We start from the raw sequence: 16,474 nt of genomic DNA, 5'->3' as shown, positions 1-16,474 counted from the left end.
CCTCAGCCAACTGGCTTCAAGATGCTTTTGCTATGGCACATTTAAAAGACCAGATGTAACAATGTCTCCTCCTACATTGGGCAGGTGCCATATTTCTGAATTTCTAAAAGAAAACCCTTGGGGATGGGGGTAGGGGCACAGTGATCAGGGAACTCTAGGTAGAGCATTTCAGAAAGGAGAAAACAGAAACATGGAAAGGTGAACAAATTCCTTAAGGTCAGTGAGATCAGTGAATTAATTTAGTGATTAAATAGTGAATTAATAGTAGAGAAAGTATTAGAGCTTAGGACTTCAATCTTCTAGTTTGGCCTCCTTTCCCTGTTTGCATTTTCCTCCAAGTTACCTTCCCCATATCTTTCTCCTCCTTTTATACCTCCTCCCCCCCAATACAAAGTACCTTCTCTAAAGCGAGTCATAGATTACTGTGTTGTTCAGTTGTTTTCAGCTGGGTCCAACTTCGTGACCCCATTTGGGGTTTTGTTGGCAAAGATACTGGAGTGGTTTGCCATTCCTTCTCCAGTGCATTTTACAGATGAGGAAACTGAGGCAAACAGGGTTAAACGATTTGTCCAGGGTCATACAGCTAAGTGTCTGAGGCCGGATTTGAACTCAGGAAGAGGAGTCCCCCTGACTCCAGGCTTGGTACTTTATCTGCTTGGTCACCTGGCTGCCCCAGATGACCATGTGTGACTACATTGATTAGCTATATTAAGTTAGCTATTTGAGTCTCCCAGGTAATTCGCTTTTCTCCATTGATGTAAGGACTGCAGTGCTGATTAAGGTGGAAAGAAGGAAAGAAGAAAATGTGTGAGTTGTTGACTCAAAATTCAATTATCAAAGAGTTTTTATTAAGTGTCTATCCTTTGCCCTGTTACTGTGTGTAATAAGAGAGAAGCTTAAAAAACAATCTCGACTCTGGAAACACATGGGATGATGAGAGAACAACGTACAACATATTGTGGCTTAAGGCTTGCAAAGCACCTTACATACGTCATCCCATTTGATCTTCCAATAGCGCTGTGAGGTCTGTGCAGTTTTCGTCCCCATTTTACAAATGAGGAAATCGAGGCTGAGAGATGCGTAATGCCTTGCCCAGGGTCACACCACTGGTAAATGTCTGAGTCAGGATTCGGGTTTTCCTGACTCTAAGTCCAACGGAATCCATCATTCCACCTGAGCTGCCTCTGGCTCTTGTTCCAGAGCTACCACCAGTGTGACTGCAAACTATTGCCCCTCTCTGGGCCTCAGTCTCTTCCTCTGTAAAATGAGAGGATTTGATTAGATCTTCTTCTTCTGTTTTTTGGAGGAGGGAAGGCAGGCAATTGGGGTTAAGTGATTTGCCCAAGGTCACACAGCTAGTAAGTGTTAAGGATTAGATCTTTTTTAAGGCACCATCTGCCACTGATACTCTGTGGTTCCTAGTTTCAGACATAGGATGCACATGGTACATTCCTTCTCATGGCATGAAAATGACCCTGCCTTGTTGAAGGCTATGACAGTTGAGCTCAAGACCCGGAAGGCCCTCCCAAGCTGGAAAGACTTTGAAGATGGATCCAATAACAGACTTTATATCTGATTTGTCACCAGATTAGCTTCAGGGGGGCTGGTTTTTTGGGAACCAAAATTCATGGAGACCATCTACCAAGATATCATCTGTGCTGGTGGAGGGCAGACCCACATTGTTGCAGTCGTGGCTCCGAGAAGTATTAAAGGTTTGAAAGAAGGTCCAGACCATTGGAGGGCTCTCCCCAAAGGGTCATGTTACTATGAACTGAATTGCTAGGTGGGGAAGGCTTCAGGGAAGAGATGAGTCTTCCTGAGAGGAATGGGGAGATGTTGGTGGCTGTCCCATGTATGATTTTGCATATGCTTTGCATCTTTTAGCTCAGAAGTCAGTCTGTAAACTTTTCTGACATGGTGTTAAATGAGCTATGTGGTGTGATGGAAAGAACACTGTGCTGGGTATGGGGGAGTCAGTAGAGATAAGTTCTAATCTTGGCACTACCAGAAGCTAACTGTATGATCTTGGGCAGGCACTTGCCTAGGCCTCAGTGTCCTCAAATGTAAAACAAGGGGCTTGGACCAGATGATTTCGAAGATTCCTTCCAGCTCTTACATTTTGTGACTCTGTGCCTGGGATGCTGGAATGAATTGCTGTTACCAGGAGACAGTGTTTGTTTGTGATACGGATATGGGGCCACACAGCTGTGAGGGCTCCTGGCTCCCACCCCTGCTCTCTGTTCATCCTAGCCAAACTTCCAAACATAGCCAAGTCCAAGGCAATCCAAACTGGGAGGGAGAGGAGTTGTCAGGCAGGGTGGTGAGAGAACACAGAGGATGGGTCTTGTCTCCCTCTTCTTGCCCCTGGCTTTTTTCTATGCCTGGGTACCATTTGGGTGATAGTGGGGCAGGGCAGAGCTCTAGGTATCAACACATTCCCTCCTTTTCCCTGGAGAACGTTGTGGTCACCAGTTGGGGGCGGCTTCAGCTCCAGGCCAGGAGCAAGGGTGATTCTATTTGGAAGGTCCCCTATAAGGGAAATGAGGGGTCAGTCTGAAGGAGCAAGTGAGGGGCTGACAGAGAGGTAAGGGAGAGAAAGGCATACAGAAGAAGCCAGTCTTGCTGGCTTTCACATTCCAGTTCTTGCCAAGTGTTCTCATGGCCAGCTGTTAGCAAGCATTTGTTGAACCATCTATAAGGCATAGAGTGCTTGGAGGCATATTGGGGAAAACCTGTTGGTAACGGGGCTTGAGCTCTGCCTTTTTTAGAGTATAGTCTTTCCTGGAAGATGGGTTAGCAAAGAGAGGAGGTGGAGGTGGGTGGAGAGAGCAGTGCCTTGGAAGACAGCAGATGCAGCTTCCAGCCCTGTTTTTGCTATAGTAATATGACCCTTAAGAAATCTTTTAACTGCCTTGGGTATCATTTATGAGATTCCTCATCACAGGGTAGAGGTCTAAGATTCATTCTAGCTTTAAAAATTCAATTTTGATGTCTTCCGCTTTCTACTCTAAGACCAAATGGGTGGTAAACCTCAATCCAGCATGAGCTGAATGGTTAGACAAATTGCTAACAATTGCTATCCCCAGTGGAATGGACAGCCTTGGGAAAAGGCAGTAAGCTCCCTGTCACTAAAGGTATTCAATCAGAAACTGGATAATTGCTTTTTATTTTTGCTATACAGGGAATAGATAGATGGGATAACTCTCCAAGGTCTACAGTTCTAGGATAATAGTCAACATAAGGTCTTCCCAGAAGGGGAGGTGAAGGTGGACACAAACCAGCTGTGATTGAATATCACAATGCATGGGCAGACATTTCCTCCTCTCAGACTTCCTAGGCACTTGCCCAAAGAACAATCTGGTGAACAAAGCTTCAGAAGGCCAGTTCCTTTAAAGAAAAGGTTGGCATTATCTGCCTGGGCTCAGGTTTGGGGTTTGAAGGTGGGCTAATGAGAAGCTTCACAGAAGAACCACTGAATTGGAAGGAACCTTAGAGGTCATTTAGATATAGCTTTGACATTCTAGAATGTAAATAACAGAGCAGTTACTTATTAAATTCTTGGTGCATTAAATCAAATGGACCTTCGAACCCAAAAGGTAAGAACACGGGTTCTTCTTCCTGGTTCAGATCAGAGACCATCTAGTTCAGCTTCCTCATTTTTTTTTTTAGAGGGGGGAAGGCAGGGCAATTGGGGTTAAGTGACTTGCTCAAGGTCACACAGCTAGTAAGTGTTAAGTGCCTGAGGCCGAATTCAAACTCAGGTCCTCCTGACTCCAGGGCCAGTGCTCTATTCACTGTACCACCTAGCCACCCCTTCAGCGTCCTCATTTTACAGAGGCCTGGAAAATAAAAGTGCCTTGGCCAAGAGGCGACTAGGTGGTCCAGTGAATAGTATTCACACGCAATGTCAGGGACCAGACTAGGAGCCAGATTTCCTTTCCTAACTCCTGAGCAAGCCTGTGTCCTTTGTACTACATCGTTCAGACTGAGATAGAAGACTTGCCTTTGAAAGACAAATGTGTCCCTTTCCACGAGGGAGGGTTCGGAACCCTCTCCCAGGCACATTTAAGTGCACTAAATGAAGCCAGTCGATGACTGTGGCTCTTTGCCATGAGGCCTCAACACTTACAAATTGTCAGTCCTCTTCAAAGGGATGATATACTTTTTCTGGCTTAGGAGGTGCCACTCATGGGGTTGATTTCACACTGTGTAATCTTGGAATTTTTCCCTCCCAATCTTCATCCCTGATTTTAGGGGGTTAGAGCAGGGGTGGGGAACCTGTAGTCTCGAGACCACATGTGTCCCTCTAGGTCCTCAAGTGCAGCCCTTTGACTGAATCCAAACTTCATAAAACAGATCCTGTTTATTAATTTATTTGTTTTGTGAAGTTTGGATTTGGTCAAAGGGCTGCACTTGAGGACCTCGAGGGCCACATGTGGCCTTGAGGCTACAGGTTCCCCCACCCTTGGGTTAGAAAGTGGAAGTAATTGATAGGATCAGGGTCTTTGACTAAAGTGTCCTGTTAAAGGAGCTAGTGGCTCTTGGTCTTGGTCAGAGATTTGCTGATTATCTCTGATCTGATACCCCTGTTCAACCTTTCAAAAAAAAAATAGGGTTTTTTCTTAGGGCTTTTGTTTTCTTTCCATGAAGAATGGCCTCCTCCCACTGTCTCTGCAAGTCCACTTCCCCAAAGTTGGGATGTGTGTGTGTGGGCTTGCTAAGGGACAGCAAGGAGTCTCCAGTCCCCCAAAGGGCTTGTGTCCTGAAGAGTTGTTTGGCTTTATGCCTCTTCCTGTGTACTTGCATCTCCATCCATGGTCGGTCCATGGCATTGGTACTCCATGGGCTTGACTCATCCCTGCTTCTGTTTATCAGCAGATTTTCATTGTGTGGCTACTATAGCCCAACCCTGTGCTTGGTACTGAAGGGGGAGACAGAGACTGCCCTTAAGGAGTTTCTAGTCTAGTTGGGGAAGCAAGACATACTCTTAAAACTATTACAAATAGCTGTCAATCTATTGTTTGATGTAGACACTCAAGTTCTCAGGAAATTTGGACAAGGGAAAGATCCTTGTAAGATCAGAGTGGTTGGGGGGAGACTTTGCACAGAAGGTGGGATTTGAGCTGGGGCTTGAATGATAGGTCCAATTTAATAGAAAGGAATGGAGAACATAATTTCACCTGGGGGAATGACCTGAGGAGATGTGTAGAGGCAAGAATGAGTCTGGCTGTCTTGTTCATCCTTCGTTCTCTAAGAGGACCCCACGTGCCATCAGGGAGATGATGACTTGATTTGCAATTGGCCTGGATTTGAGTGAGGGAGGGCTGTGCAAGGTCACCAGCCTCACTTTCTCCTCTTGGCATGTATAGGGAGATATGATGGTACAATAAAAAGAGCCCTGGATATGGAGGTAGAGGGCCTGGCTTCAGGTTCTACCTCTGTGACTTACAACTTGTGTGACCATGGACAAGTCACTTATCCTCTAGAAACTTGTCTCCTCATTTCTAAATTGAGATTAGATGATCTTTAAGTGCCCCTCCAACTCTAAGTCCCATGACCACTATAATGTATATATTAAACATATACCCATAACGTATCTGGAGCAGACAGTGCGTGTTGGGGAGCTGTGGAAGAGAAGGTGTGATACACAATTCACCAATTCATTTCAACAAGCACTTATTTAGAGCCTATTATATGCAAAGCACTGATGATGGTATATTTATATAGTGCTTTGCAGTTTACAAAGTGATAACTAAGAACCCTCCAAGGTAGCTATCCCTATTTTACAGATAAGGAAACTGAGACTCAGAGAACTTAAATGACTTGCCAAGAGTCATCTAACTAGTTTTTTTGGGGGAGGGAGGAGGCAATTGGGGTTAAGTGACTTGCCCAAGGTCACATGGCTAGCAAGTGTTGAGTGTCTAAGGTCAGATTTGAACTCAGATCCTCCTGATTCCAGAACCCGTGCTCTATCCACTGTGCCACCTAGCTGCCCTATGAGCTAGTAATTCTCAGGACCAAGATTCAAACCCAGAACTTTTGATTTCACATTTACTACTCTTTTCACTATCCCACACTGCCTCTCTGATGGGATGGGGCCAGCCTAGGTGAGAGGTGGGTTTTTTTCATCATGATGCCCTATGTCCCTCTGGATGGTGTATCTCCAACATCGGTGCCACATAGCGTCTTCTCCAAGCAGGCTTCTTGTGTGGCAGGAGCATCCCAAAGCACTGTGGGTGTGGGTAGCCCATGGGGGACCCACTGCAGTTGTGGCATTGGTATGCTGGTGTATTGGCTTATCCTTCAGGAGACTCTGCTTGGCTGAGAACGTGTCGAGGAGCTCAGGAGACAGGCTCTGATGAACGTCATAAACAGGAAATTCCCTTCAAACCTTTCAGTTTTCTCATCTGCTCTCTGTATGTTGCCATCTGGCCCGTTATTCTAGAGATGGAGTATGATCATCCTAATTACATGACAGCTTTGAAATAAGAAATGCTTTAACAGCAGCGGGCTGAGTTAGGAGGGGTTCTACGCTGCCACTTTCAACCTGCCTCTCTTCTGTTCTCCAGCTTCATTCCAGGGTCTCCCATGCAGGGCTTGGCTCCCCTAGAGGGGTCCTGTCAAGTGACTGATGGAGCTGCAGTGGCCAGCAATAATAGGATTCTAGAATGTTACAGTCAGATGTGGCCATAGAAGGTCTATCCATCAGTAAATATCAGTATCCATCAGTAAACAGTGCCTGCTGTGTTCTAGGCAGTACGCCAAGTGCTGGGAATATGAAAAGGGACAAAAGACAGTCCCTGACTTCAAGGAGCTCACAATCTAAGGGGAAGACAAATAGAGTTTATCAGAGCCAGAAGTTACACTAGCACACAGAGTTTTAGAACGCAAGATGTTAGAAGTGGAAGTTACCTTAGAACATAGAGTTTAAACAAATAGAACGTTTGAAATGGAAATGATTTAGAACATAAGACTGTTAGAACTAGAAGTTACCTTGGAGCACAGAATTCTAAAACATAAAATGCTAGTTCTAGGAGCAATTTAGAATGTAGAATCCTAGAGTGTTAGAGTTGGACATTACTCTGGAACAGGAGTGGGAAACCTGCGGCCTCGAGGTCACATGTGGCCCTCTAGGTCCTCAAGTGTGGCCCTTTGACTGAATCCAAACTTCAGAGAACAAGTCCCCTTAATAAAAGGATTTATTCTGTGAAGTTTGGATTCAGTCAATGAGTTGCACTTGAGGACCTAGAGGGTCTTATGTGGCCTTGAGGCCACAGGTTCCCCAATTCAGCTAGAACATATAAGTTTAGAATACAGAATGTTAAAGTTGAAAGGACCTTGGAGCTAATCTAGTTCCTATCTGTAAGTTCCTCAAATTAGAGAGAGGAACTAGAATCCCTTGAATTAGAGAGAGGAACTAGATAGCGAACCTGAATCACAGAGAGAAGAAATGACTGGCCCACAGTCATGAAGCTCATTGGTGGCTGACTGGGACTAGAACCTAGGTCTCCCACCTTCCTAGAAGGGAATATTTAAACTAGATGACCACCAGTGTTCTTTCAATGAATGCATTCTACTTCCTTTGGACAACCTCTTGCCATAATCTTCCTTTGGGTTTTGGTGACCTGTCCCTGGCCTCCAAGGTTTGTTCATTTCCAGTGTTCCTAAACGTATTGGGATGTATGGTGTGTAGCAGGAGCTTACTTTGGATCTAGAGCAATGACTAGGGTGCAGGGGTTAGCCAGTAGGAAAGGAGGCATTTCTGGGCAAAGGCAGAAAGTAACCAACTCTGTGGCTTGGCCTCTTGGGAGATGTTCCTATGTATATGTAATACATGGTTCATAGGGTGACTTTCTGTTGGTGGAGACTAATGCTCCAGACCTGCTTGAGAAGCTGGTGGAGCTGGTGAGAGTTAGAGAGACCTTGTCTTCCTTCCTGCTGTTCTGGCTTTCAGCTTTGATGGAGAAGATGCATCATTCCAACCTCTCTTCAGTTCCCAGAAGAGAAGGACTCTGGGAAGAAGCCAACATATGGAGAAGCTGGCAATCTCTGTCATGTCCCTATCCCCAGTTTCTAGATTAGAGACTTTGCAGAATTTCCCCTTAGGTGAGATCTTGGGCTCTTTCTTGGTTAAGCTGAGTTATCATACTTCCAATTGAAGAGCTCATTCATTCTGTATTGTCTGGTATATATTTTCACATGTACACTTTCTCTGATTTCTGTTTCCTATATGTTTGGATAAAGGGATTTAATTTGCTGTTTGCTGTATGTGTTCACTGTAGAACCAGCATTTGGTGGAGGAATCAAGCCTTGGATGTATCTATAGGTTAGAGTCCTTCTTTCCTCTTGAGGAATAGTATTCAGTAGTATAGCTTGAACCTAAAAACTACTTCCCTTAGACTAACAATGTTTAAGGGAGAAGATAGATATAATTCTAGCCTAATACCTCCTTTCTGAGGAGAGCAGAGTGGCCAGCCTCTGACTTCAACATCCTGCTTCCCTTTCTGACAGGAATCAAAATCTTCCTTGGAGAAGGGAAGGAGGAAGAGAAGCTAGAAATCTCTATTCTTGCCTCCCTGCAAGCCACATCTAGACAGACTCATGTAGGTTCAAATAACTTACATAAGCCCAAATAACAAGGGCACCCACTCACACCACCTCTTACATATAAAATGGTGGGCATTATTCTTGCCTAAAATAGTGGTTGCTGTTCAGACATTTCCATCATGTTAGACTTTTCATGATGCCATTTGGGGTTTTCTTGGCAGGGATACTGGAATGGTTTGCCATTTCCTTTACATTTTACTGATGAGGAAACTGAGGCAAACAATGTCAAGTGACTTGCCCAGAGTCACATACCTAGTAAGTGTATGAGGTCAAATTTGAACACAGGTCTTCCTGACTCCAGGCCCAGTTCTCTCTATCTATTGCACCATCTAGTTTCCCAAAGTAGTTATGGACTGGTATCATCTTTTCTTGGGAATATAGCTTTATATATAGTAAAGATTGCATTTTTTTTGGAGGGGAGAAGGTAGGGCAATTGGGGTTAAGTGACTTGCCCATGGTCACACGGCTAGTTTTGTGTGTGTGTGTGTGTGTGTGTGTGTGTGTGTGTGTGTGTGTGTGAAGTGTCTGAGGGCAGACTTGAACTCAGGTCCTCCTGACTCTAGGGCTGGTGTTCTATTCACTGTGCCACCTAGCCGCCCCAGTATTTGTTTTTTTTAATTGAAAATACTTTTAATGGCATGTTTTACTTTTTAAAAGTTTTTTTCCCCATCAGTTCTTTCATTCTCTATCCTTCTCATCACCATGTGAAAGGAGGCCATGATCATATATTTAGAGCCAGAAGGAACATCTAGGCAGACCCTCTTATTTTTAAAGTTTTCAAAATTCCAGACATAAATACCAAAAAAGGGCATTGCTGTGTATAGCAGAACATAAAGAGGGGATTCTATAGGAAACAATGGATCTCCAATCTAGGAAATCCACCTGATTTCCCCCCAAAAAAGTATATCGTAAATTCCATATGTTTTTTTTAAAGCAATTGGGGTTAAGTAACTTGCTCACTGTTACACGGCCAGTTATTTTGTGTGGGTGCCAAGTATCTGAGGCCGGAATCGATCCTGGGTCTCCCGACGCCGGGGCCGGTGCTCTTACTGCACCACCTGGCCACCCCCATATGTTTCTTTTAAAACTGTCCTGCTTGTCCCAGTTTTCCTTGTGAACTTTATTCTATTCTCTTCTTTATATTTAAAAAAAGTTACAACAGTCTCCCTCAAAATCCTTGCAACAAATAAGCAAAATCAAGCAAGATGAAGCCACATAGCAACTGTGTGCCAAAGTAAATGTCCCTACCCCTTATGTCCCAAACTGTCTCATTGTAGAGATGAAGAAATTGGCAACACTAAGGCCAGAAGAGGTTGTGACTTGCCTAAGAAAACACAGAGGACAATTTAGGAACACCAGGTTTTGAAACCAGACTCTTTGCTTCCAAATGTAGGGCTCTTTTCACTGTATGAGAATTGTGGAATCTTTAAGCTTGAGGGGCCCTTAGAAATCTCTTAGTCCAATCCCTCACCCAATAGAGGAATCCCTTCTAATAGTTCCGCTGAAAAGCCGTCACCAAGTCTCTCCTTGAACACTCCCAATAGGCTTGTTCCCCAAGGCTCTCTCTTGGGACCCCTTTCTGTTTCCATCTGTGCTCTTGTTTGGTGATCCCATTAACCCCCATGGGTTCACACATCTCTATGCAAGTATTTACCAGATCTATATAGCCAGCTTTAATCTCTCTCCCAAGCTCCAATACCACAACAATAATTGTCTCTTGGACATCTCGAATAGAATGTCCTATCTCAAACTCAATATATTCAAGACAGAACTCTTTTCCTCCAAACCCTTTATTCTGACCTTCCCTATTACTGATGAGGGCACCATCATCCTTCTAGTCACCAGGCTTATAACCTGTCAGCATCATCCTCTATCTATCTATCTATCTATCTATCTATCTATCTATCTATCTATCTATCTATCTATCTATCTATCTATCTATCTATCTAATCTAAATATCCCTATTCTCTATGCTCCCATAGTCACCAACCTAGGACAAGCCCTCATCACCTCTTGCTTGGATGTGGCAGTTATTTGCTTGAGTGGTCTCCCTGACTCAAATCTCTTCCCATTCCAAACCATCTTCCACCCAGCTGCCACTGTGGTTTCCCTAAAGCACAGTCTGGCCATGTTACCTCCATACTCAGGGACCTCCAGTGGCTGTCTGTTACTTCCAGGACCAATAGCAAAGTCTCTGTTTGGCATTTAAAGCCCTTTACAACCTGGGTCCTTCCTAACTGTCCGTCTTCTTACACTTTACTCCCCTCCAGTATAGCTACACTTACTTTCTTGCTGCTCCTCATATGCCATACCCCAGCTTCTTCACCTCTGCCTTCTTGACACCCAGGTTTCCTTCTAGACTCAGCTCAAATTCTCCCTTGCAGGAGGCCTTTCCTGGTCTCTCCTATCCCTGCCATCTCTTCTTTCTTTTATAGATTTTTATTTTTTATTAGTTAATTTATTTTATTTTTAGTTTTTAACATTCACTTGCACAAGTTTTAAATTTTCTTCCCCTTCCTCCCCAAGATGGCATGCAATCTGATATAGGTTCTACACATACATTCCTATTAAACACATTTTCACATTAATCATGTTGCATAGAAGAATTATAATGAATGGGAGAAACAATGAGAAAGAAAGCAAAACAAAACAAAAAAGAAAATAGTCTGCTTCACTCTGCATTCTGACTCCATAGTTCTTTCTCTAGGTATCACTAGAATTTTCCATCACGAGCCCTTTGGAATTGTTTTTAGCATTGATGAGAAGGGCTAAGTCTATCAAAATCAGTCATCACACACTGTGGCTGTAATTGTGTACAATGCTCTCTTGGTTCTTCTCACTTCACTCAGCATCAGTTCATATAAGTCTTTCCAGGCTTTTCTGAAGTCTGCTTGCTCGTTGTTTCTTATAGCACAATAGTATTCCATTGCATTAATTTACCACAACTTGTTCAGTCATTCCCCAACTTATGGGAATCCCCTAGATTTTCAGTTCTTAGTCACTACAAAAACATCTGCTATAAACATTTTTGTACATGTGGGTCCTTTTCCCATCTTTATGATCTCTTTGGGCTACAGCCTTTGAATCAGTATTGCCAGGTCAAAGGGTATGCCATGTCTTCTTTCTAAGATTATCTTCCTTCTTTAATATGTGTGTTAGGGTAACTAGATGACTACGTGGATAGAGGGCTGGACTTGGAGTCAGGAAGACTCATCTTCCTGAGTTCAAATCCAGCCTCAGACACTTCCTATCTGTGTGAGCCTGGGCAAGTCACTTACACCTGTTTGCCTCAGTTTCCTCATTTATAAAATGAACTGGAGAAGAAATGGCAAACCACTTCAATATCTCTGCCAAGAAAAGCTCAAATGGGGTCACAAAGAGTTGGACATGACTGAACAACAACAAAAACACCGTGTGATTTTGTATGTCCATAGTTATTTGCACATTTTCTCCTCTGTTTTAATGTGAGGGCAGGAGCTATGTTTTGGTATTTCTCTGCATCCCCAGTCCTTAGTATAATTCCCATCATATAGGAAGTTCTTAATAAATGCTTGTTGACTGACTGAACTCTCTTTCCCAAGACCACCTGTTCCATTGTTCCCCAACTCTAACGGACCATCATAAAACTCTTTCTTGTATTGAGTTGAAATCTTCTAGCCTTCTGTCCAGGTTCCCTCTAGATGGGGAAGGCACAGAGAGGTTACATGCTTTGTCTAGAACCAACCAGCTAAATCACCACCCAAGCTGGCATGAAGATCTAGGTCTTCTGACTTCTAGACCATCATTCTTTGCACTGGATGTCACTCCCTCCACAGAGATGGCAGACCCAGATGAACCAAAGTACATGAGCCCTGATGTCCTTCCTCATTCCCCTCAGCCCCTCTCAGAGGCAGTTTTCTACCCATTCCCAGATCTCCACACAGGGAAGGCCAGCAGATGTGGTTGGGGATGATTTCATGTCTGTCTGTGGAAACTCCCAAGGGTAGACAGAAGCCTTTCTGGTGCATAGTTAGGCTTGGATGAGAAAGACTGAGACTGTCAATTCTTTGAAGCCTGGGTCACAGGGGCACCTCCCTGGACAGAGGCTTGGAACCAATTTTGAGAAGAACATGCTTTTCCACCCCAACATCAAGGGAAGCTTCCAGAGAGGCCAAAGAAAGGACCTAAATTCAACAAGAATTTATTAAGCTTGGGAGTGGCTAGGTGGCACTGGCCCTGGAGTCAGGAGAACCTGAGTTCAAATCCAGCCTCAGACACTTAATACACACACAAAAAACTAGTCATGTGACTTTGGGCAAGTCACTTAACCCCAACCTCCCTTCAAAAAGCAAAAAAAAAATTATTAAGTTCTTCCTGTGTTCAGGGCACCGTGCTGAGTTCTGGAGATGCAATTAATAAAAAAGAAAACAAGTCTCTACCCTCAAGGAGCTTACATTCCACTGAGGTATACAAGATATAAGTAGATAAATTAACACAAGTTGATGTGAGAAGGCAAAGAATGCTAACAACTGGAGAGAAGCTTCCCATAAGGGGTGGTGCCCAAGCCAAAGATCGATCCAAAGAAACCAAAGTTTCTGAGAGGTGGAGATGGGGAAAGATGTGCATTCCAGACATGGGAGACAGATCAGGCAAAGGCTTAGAGGTGGGCATTTAACCCCCATTGCTACCACTGACTGTTACTCATGGGCGACTCCTTTGCTTTCCTCTCCATTAGACCATGAGCTTCTTTGGAGGCATGGATTTTTTGTGTTTCTTTATATTCCCAGTGCTTGGCATGGTGCCTAGCATATAACAGGTGTTTAATAAATGCTGCTTGCCTGACTGTACAATTCAGTTTACCAAGGGCCCTTGAGGGCAGGCCCTCTCTTTTGCCTCTTTTTGTAGCCCCGGTGCTTAGCACAATGCCTGGCACATAGTAGGTGCTTAATAAATGTTTATTGAATGAATGAAAATGAAAAATGTCTACCCTCAAGGAGCTTACATTTTACTGGGAGTAGGAGATGGGGACAAATGTATGCAAAGTAAGTTAGTCGGACCACATTGGGAGTATTATGTTCGTTCAGGCCATCACAGAGCTGGGGAACATTCAGAAATGCGTGGGTGGGAGGATGAAGAGTCCTGAATGGATGCCCTCTGAGCACAGGTTGAAGGAGCGTGGAGAGGAGAAGGAGAAGCCCCGGGGGAACATGACAACTGCCTTTAAGTATTTAGGGCCATCATATAGAAGAAGGATTACACTTGTTCTGTTGGACCCTAAAGGGCAGAACTGGAAACATTCAGTGGGCAGACATTGCAAAGGTGTAAGCATGGCTTTGATGTCAGGAAAAAAATTTCTATCAACTAAAACTCTGCAAAAGTCAAAAGGCTGCCCTGGAAGGGGGTGGGTTCCTCCTCTGTGAAGGCCAGAGGTTGGAAGATTACTTGCTGTATATTTTGTGGTGAAGATTCCTGGAAGACATAGGTTAGATTAGTTGTCAATTGAGGTCCCTTCCAACTTTCAAGTACTATGATCCCATGATTCTCTAAACAGAAGTGTCAGGAGTAGGGGAACCAGGAAAGGCCTTTTGTAGGAGGTAGTACTTGAGCTGAGCCTTCGAGGGAGCCCTGGGTTCCAAGAGGCAGGGATGGGGAGGGAGAACAGGACAGACTTGGGAGACAGAAGATACAAAGGCATAGAGCAGAGAGATGGAATGTGAACAGGGACTGGAGAGTGGGCCGGCTTGGCTGGTGCTTGGAGTGTGTGCGGGGGAGGAATGTGGAAGAGGCCTGAAAAGGTAGAGTGAAGCCAGACTGTACAGGGCTCTAAAAGCCAAACTGAGGAAAGCCACAAGAGTGTCTTCAGCAGGGAAGTGAAATGATCATTGTGTGTTGGAACTAGGACTTTGGCAACTGTGCAGGGGATGGATTGGAGAGGAGACTCAATGTAGGGAGACCAATCAGGATACTATTATAGTAGTACAGCAAAAGGGGTGAGGGTCTGAACTGGGGTGGTGGCCTTGTGTGCAGAGAGAAGGGGACAGATGAATGAGACAGCATGTAAAATTGACAAATCATTGGATATATGGGGTGAGGAACAGGGAAAAGTTGGCAATAGTTCCAAGATTGGGACCCTGGGTTACTGGAATGCTGGGACAGAAATAGGAATGTTAAGAGGAAGTTAGGAAATTAACCCTGTGTTAACTGGAAGATGATAAATCAAGAAATATTTACAAAATAACTTCTCTGGATTAAGGGATGTCATTGAGGCAATGTATGTTGGGCCAGTTATACAGTGAGGCCAAGGATCATTAATCACCAACCAGTCAGCAAGCACTAATTAAGTACCTGTTATATCCCAGGTATGGTGTGAGTTCCTGGGGATAAAAAGACATAAACTTAGTTCTTGCCCTCATGGAGTTTACATTTTGTTGGGGAAGACTGAGGGTAGAGGAGGCAACTTGAATGCTTCATGGTCACCCATAAAGTGTAAGAATACCTGGTGGGAGGCCTTCAGGGCGTATTTGCTGGCAAATCCTTCATAGAGGGTTATTGGGAGGATATGGACAAGAATACTGCAGGATGAGAAACCGTCAGTGGGATGAGATTTACATTAATTTAGGGGATACCTGAACCAATGAGATTAGAAATCCATTGGTATAGTGAGATGCTGACTACTTTGTGCCAAGTCCTATGTTTAGAATCATAAGGGAGTGAAAAAACAGAGAAGAGTAAGACATGGTCTCTGCTTGCAAGGAGTAGGGAGAAAAGACACCCATAAAATGAACATAGCTTGTCTAATATTGTGAAGTTAAGAGAGGGAGTGGGGTGTAGTAGACAGTATCTTAGACTAGCAGTCAGGAGGACCTGGGTTCACATCCTGTCTCCAGCACTTATTTGTTGTGTTACCCCTTTCTCTGTCTCAGTTTCCTCATTTGTAAAATTAGAGAGGACAGGATGACTTCTAAATTCCCTTCCTGTTCTAAATGAGGATCATAGCTCTAGAACTAGAAAGCACCTTAGAGGTCATCTAGTCTAACCCCCTCATTTTAAAGATAGGGAAACTGAGGCCCAAGGAGGATTAAATGACTTGCTCAGAGTCACACAGGCATTAGGCATCAGAGGTGGGATTTGAATACAGATCTTCTGCTCTCTTCCATTGTGTCACATGGCCACTTCTGAATCTCTGGGTTTTCTTTTCTTTTTTTTTTCTTTCATAATTGGGGTTAAGTGACTTGTCCAGGGTCATATAACTAGTAGGTACCTGGCGCTGAATTTGAATTTAGGTTCTCTTGATTCTAGGGCTAGTACTCTATCCACTGTGCCACCTAACTGCCCCTTCCCTGGATGTTTGATGGATAAATTAAAGGGAGGTGGGGCAGGGAGGGATTCATAGAGGAAGTGGTACCTGAGATTGATCTAGAAGGAGAAATTAGTTTTGGAAAAGCCAAGTTGGGAGAAAGAAGGGTGAGTGGGGATTGGGGAGGCCAGGGTCTTACTAGAATGATCTGCTCACTTTTCCTACTCTCTCCTGAGCAGGCACAGCCTTCTCCCCTCAGGCTCTCTGAAACTGGAAGAAACAAATGTAGAGGACAACGGCCTGTACACCTGCACGGCTTCCAACCCAGCAGGCACTGCCTCCCAGAGTTATGTCCTTGGGGTACAAGGTGGGCCCTTTACCTGGAAGTGGGGAGGAGGAGGTATGGGAGGCTGAGCCCAGGGGACATGTGTGAAGGTTATGGGCACTCTTTTGTCAGTCTTGGTTGATGCCCTCAGGTGTCCCTTTCAGACTACATGGTCCTGCCTTTGGGCATTTCTCTCTCTCTACTGTTTCTCTTCATTTCCATTCTCTCTCTCTCTCTCTCTCTCTCTCTCTCTCTCTCTCTCTCTC

At 44.3% G+C, this 16,474-nt stretch overlaps 1 protein-coding gene across 1 annotated transcript in view; it reads left to right on the top strand.

Moving 5' to 3' along the window:
• Positions 1 to 16,474, top strand: part of HMCN2 (hemicentin 2) — a 186,074-nt gene that overhangs the window by 63,354 nt on the left and 106,246 nt on the right. The window contains 1 exon segment of the mRNA XM_069069359.1: positions 16,123 to 16,250. Coding sequence (XP_068925460.1) covers positions 16,123 to 16,250 — 128 coding nt within the window.

Source organism: Petaurus breviceps, unplaced genomic scaffold (assembly GCF_028583685.1).
Source record: "Petaurus breviceps papuanus isolate PSGF00001 unplaced genomic scaffold, PetGlider_PUasm1.0 90779, whole genome shotgun sequence".
Lineage (NCBI taxonomy): Eukaryota > Metazoa > Chordata > Mammalia > Diprotodontia > Petauridae > Petaurus > Petaurus breviceps.
Note: the sequence above shows the minus strand (reverse complement) of the source record. Positions and strands in the feature narration are given on the sequence as shown.